General features: G+C 31.4%; 1 protein-coding gene across 1 annotated transcript; it reads right to left on the reverse strand.

Moving 5' to 3' along the window:
* Positions 1-434: 434 nt before the first annotated feature.
* LOC136234193 (protein NUCLEAR FUSION DEFECTIVE 4-like) lies at positions 435-4,293 on the reverse strand. The gene is made up of 3 exons (XM_066023983.1): positions 3,872-4,293; positions 1,005-1,915; positions 435-928 (listed from the first exon to the last, which is right to left on the reverse strand). Exons 1-3 carry the CDS (start codon positions 4,178-4,180, stop codon positions 457-459), a joined length of 1,692 nt encoding a protein of 563 aa, XP_065880055.1. The 5' UTR covers positions 4,181-4,293; the 3' UTR covers positions 435-456.
* Positions 4,294-5,311: the final 1,018 nt, after the last annotated feature.

Genomic DNA, 5,311 nt, shown 5'->3' on the forward strand with positions numbered 1-5,311 from the left:
CAGATTATCTATGATTATTGCTAAGAAATCTTCCAATGTATATATGTTTTTTGGAATCAGAATTCCACAAGAGATATTGTATGTACCCAGCTCAGATTATCTTTGATTATTCCTACGAAATCTTCCAATGTATATGCTTTCTTCAGTCCATGTTCCTTTGTGGTGAACTGGGATCACAATTTCTTCAATAGATTATAATCTATTTTTTATGATTTCTCGTTTGTTTTGCAGAAATTTAGCAATGTCAATACATTCTAAAGCTGTGAATCAAAATTGTATTAGGTGTACATTTATAAGGAGAATGATTTCATTTGATTTGAAGCGAGAAGATCTACAATTCGTAGAGGGAGGTGCCATTACAGAGTACAAAACATGGACTAAATCCCTCTAATGAAAGCCCTAATCTAATCCCATAAAATAATTACACAAGAAGATGAAGATGAAGATGAAGATGAATTAAAACAGAAGAGAGGAAGTCCGTTTTTGCTCAAACAGATCATAAGCATGCCTAGTCCTTAAGAATAAAAGTAAGCTAGAAACTAATCCCACAACGGACAAGCATCCCCACCATACAAATGTCAAGAAATAGCATTGTCTCCCCATACAAACTGCCGAGTCAGAAATTATGTTCATGCCTCCTCCTGCTGCATTACTATCGTACACTAAGGCTGCTACAAATCCATAAACAAGTGAGCCCATTGGTATGTTGGTGATCAAAATGTTGTGATTAACTCCTACACTATTTGGTCCAAACAGCTCAGATGTTATTGATACAGCTGCTGCAAATATGAATCCAGAGCTCAATGCTACTAATGCTGTCCCTATCTTCAATGCCATTTCATCTCCTGATGAAGCTAGCAAGAAGAACGCTATTGGTGTCGGTACTAGCGCTATTGTTAGCCATGCCGTTCTTGCAAAATACAACTTCCTGAATAACACATTCAAACATTACTTTATCATACAATTCAATACATTTGATATGTATATATGTGTTGATAACTTACACACGTATGTAGTCCGGTGCAGCGGATAGTAAGCGACCGAAGAACGAGAAGGATGAATAGAGAGTGAGAAGAGTAGTAGTGTTGTTTCCTTGTCCTAATGATTGAGCAATTTGGCCTAGATTATTGCTGTAAACAAGACCAATAGTTCCTCCACAGATATATGCAATGAAGTAAAGCCAAAAGTCCATTCTTCTCACAAGCAAACCAGCAGAATGCTCTTCTCCTAGCATTGCTAACCGATCTTTCCCCACTACTGTTTCACAGCAAACTTGCTTTTCATCTACACTTTTCTGTCTTGTTATTTTAATGACTCCATCTCCTCCATTTTCATTACTCAGCTCTCGACTGAGCAGCTCCTTGTGAAGCTCAAGTTCATCATCATCTATAAGAATAAATCCAGAGCCTTGTATGGGAAAACTGGAATGAATAGTACGGTGAAACCAGTCTCTAGCATACACAATACCAGGAATACACAAAGGGCAAATCAGAAGGAAAATTGCTCCACCAAATAGCCAAGTTGCTCGAGTTGAATCAGATGGATTCGAACCGAATAGAAGGAGGTACATTCCTGTAAGAACGGCTAGCAAGTTAAGTATGAGAAAGATGAGGGAGTCTCGGCGGACTCCATCAGGAGATAAAGGGTCTAAGGATGGTTGGCGAAGAATAGGAAGCAAAGCTGCAATTGAAGTGATAAGGGGAATCAAGGCGTTTAGAAGAAGGTAAATGTCATTTGATGGTGAATTAATTGCATTGCCTGCAAGTGTGTATAAGGCTGCACTAACACCATTGAAGCTCACTGTAAGGGATAGAGCTAAAGGTCTATTTGCTGGGAAATTTCTGATGCATAGAACAAAGCATACTGTGTTGAACCAGCAGATGCTACATCCAGCCAATAAACATAGCAGAAACACCTGCAATATCATTTCAACAACGGTTAGGATAACAGGGAATATTGCTTCAAAAATTGGTGCACTATGTGTCCCCGTTAAGCGATGGTCTGGAGAGGGGTCCCACACAAAGGTGTATTGGAAGCAAACCTTTCCCTGCCAATGACGTGTATTGGAAGAAAAATTCTAGATTTGAACCCTATGAATAAGAAAAGACACGGTGTAAACGACATGTCAATTTGTCATTGGTCAGGTCCATTTAGATCCAAAGTTTTGTAGAATGTCTTAATTATCCCTCTCAATTTTTTTTACAAAACTAATTAAATAATAAACATTAAATTTACAAATCATTCATAAATTTAACAATATTAATTTACCAGCCATTATATAGTATATTAATGTATTTTTTTTTTTTTTTTTGAATAAAGTTCATAAGCAAGTTAGGGTAGAGGTTAACCGAGGGATATTTTTTCTAAATCTTATGTTAAATTCAAATTCTATTATTAGAAATCGGTTAGCAAATTCCTAAAAGGAGACACAATTTATTTGAAAACATCACGAGAAAAAGCAGGAGTTTATCACGGGTTGGGTAAATGACAAATGAGTAAAAAATCCCTGTGCCTTGCTAGTTTTGATTCAAAATTTATATTTGCTGTAATTTTAAAATAATAATGGAAATATAATTGAAATTATATAATGTAAATATTATTTGTGTTGATGCGAATAGGATGGGGGTAATGCGGACAAGAAAAACAGAGAGAATAGTGTATATATGACAAAAGTGATAACAAGTTTCTTTTTCTCCTAGTACACTGGAGAACTCTTTTCTGTATATTTTAATAATATATATTTTTTTTTTTTGTCCATTTTTGACAATTTTTTCAAACCTCATTCCTTTTCCGTCTATCATCATCATCCATTCAAGTGAAATAAATATAATAGATAAATGAATATGCGGTACTGCTTTCTGCAAATAAATACCATATAAATTCTACTATTATTTCCAACCATTGATTTATGCGATAGGATAAATATTATTTTATTGGTTAAACTATACTTTTATCACCACATTTTTTTTAATGAAATCTTTTATCACCATATATAACCTAATAATATGATGCTTCTATTGAATTACTTATGACAGAAGTCACGACACAATTATTATTTTTTTAAGAAAAAAAAAAGAAATCACCACACAATTATTAGTGAGAGAAAAGTTAATTAATATAAAAAATATTAATCAATAAAATACTAATTTTATTATTTATGTTTTTTGCTAGCTCATCATCATGACAAAAATCATTTAAATCATCAGCATAAAATATTGTTTGCAAGCACAGTTCTAATGGTTTGGTTCAATGAAATTAAAAATAAATGCTTGAAAGTTCATATAATAAAATAAATAATTAAAATAATTTATGCATAAAACAATAAAAAAATCAAAGCTTTTTAAATGTGTTTTAACTTTTTTTAGTTAAATTTATACTGGTATTATCGTTAAATCTAAATTAATACTTTCCTATTATATCAAATCAAATAGAAACCGTAAAAAGAAAATATTATATTTCATGTTTATGAGCGAATAAATTTAATAAAAAAATATGTTATCATGGTATGGTAAAATTTTCCTCTTTTACTGACGAAAGTGAAAAAAATTCAAATAATAATGCATTTTCTAAAGAGCTTCTGTTTTGATGATAATTCCATAGGAAATAATTGAGGAGAAAACAGAAACATTAACCAGAAAGTTCAAGACTTTATATTTTTTTTTTTAATTATAGAAAACAATAAAACTGCCAGGATGTTGACACCTCATCAAACCCACCAGCAGCTTTCTAACTGAAAATGAAAAACAAATTTTCGAATCAAAAGACACAATTTAACAATGCAATTAATTAAATTCCGTTTCTAATAACCGATTGCGTTTCTGTTTGGACGCCGAGAAAATGAAAGAGGGGAAAGAAGAAAAGGAAGGCGTACCAGAATATACGGCAGAGAGATGAAATTGCGTAAAAGTAGCCATTGAAGACCATAACCGAAGAAGCCCATAAACGCAGCCATGAATAGAACAATCCATAAAGGAAAATACATCAAAGCTAATCCGGAAGACCAGCCGAATACCTTCCCGAGATCAGATGCAACAGCTAAGTAATTCAATTGAACTTGCGAAATTCCGAGATTCGATTTCAAGTCCGATGAATATGCTGAGAAATCGAAATTCGTGCCTGTGAATGCTTGAATCCAGATAGTTGCTACTAATATCATCCATTTCCTTGATTGCCCAGCCATTGCTATTAACCAAAACGACGACGTTAACAACCTTCTCTTTCTCTTCTTTAAATTCTGCTTCTTCTTCTGCTCTTCTTCCTCTTCTACGCTGAGGAATTTGCGTCCTTCTGTATCTCTACGTGGCCTCATTTATATTCTGAATTTTTTTTTTTTTTTTTTTTCACTGTCACAGTTAAAAAGTAATAAAGTTTCTATCTCCCACTCTTTTTTTTTTACTGAATTATGAGATTTATTCCCTATTACTTTTCTTTTATATATATTGTGTTTCTCTTAATTATTCCCATTTCTAAAAATTCGCACATTAAAAATAATCCATCCATTAATTAAAACTCTTTCACATTCCATGAAAAAATCATTGGTAAAAATTTCACAACCTATAATATTTACTCTAACTATTTTTACTTTTATTTTTTTACCATTAACTAGGAATCCACTTTTGAAGGATAATTAGATATTCATGCATGAAATAAACGTTATATTCTATGAACGATTCTTTTATAATTTTCTTTCTTAATTTGTTCAAACTATTAATTGAGATGATTCAGTCGGATTTTACTTACTAAAAAGTTTATTCATTTTACATATTTTAAAAATATTAAAAAATTAATAGATATATATGCATGAAATAAACGTTATATTCTACGAATGACTCCTGTTGGCTTTACCTTTTTTTAAAAGTATGTATGTGCGTAGTTCAAGTTTTCGCCCGATTCACCAAGGAATCTTTTGGTTTCTTTTGGCGGATTGCTTTCAAAATATTAATTGAGATGATTCGGTCAGATTTTACTTACTAAAAAGTTTATTCATTTTATATATCTTAAAAATATTAAAAAAATTAATAGATATATATGCATGAAATTAACGTTATATTCTACGAATGACTCTTTTATGATTTTCTTTCTTAATATGTTTAGAATATTAATTGAGATGATTCAGTCGGATTTTACTTATTAAAAAGTTTATTCATTATATATATTTTAAAAATATTAAAAAAGTTAGTATATTAATGGTTAAATAATTTGGTTAATATTTCTCTCTTTTAGATCTTTTTTCTCTCTTTTAGATCTATCCTCTCTCTCTCAGATCTATTTCTCTCTTTTATATCTTTTTCTCTCTTTTAGATCTTTTTCT

This window comes from Euphorbia lathyris, chromosome 6 (assembly GCF_963576675.1).
Source record: "Euphorbia lathyris chromosome 6, ddEupLath1.1, whole genome shotgun sequence".
Taxonomy (NCBI): Eukaryota; Viridiplantae; Streptophyta; class Magnoliopsida; order Malpighiales; family Euphorbiaceae; genus Euphorbia; species Euphorbia lathyris.

What these genes read in the sequence shown, in the direction of transcription:
- LOC136234193 (XM_066023983.1), bottom strand. Translation starts at nt 4,180, where the DNA reads ATGGCTGGGCAATCAAGGAAATGGATGATATTAGTAGCAACTATCTGG. An exon ending in TCTCTCTGCCGTATATTCTG is followed by an intron (nt 1,916 to 3,871) that starts GTACGCCTTCCT and finishes ATGATATTGCAG; the next exon opens with GTGTTTCTGCTATGTTTATT. An exon ending in GCACCGGACTACATACGTGT is followed by an intron (nt 929 to 1,004) that starts GTAAGTTATCAA and finishes TGTGTTATTCAG; the next exon opens with GAAGTTGTATTTTGCAAGAA.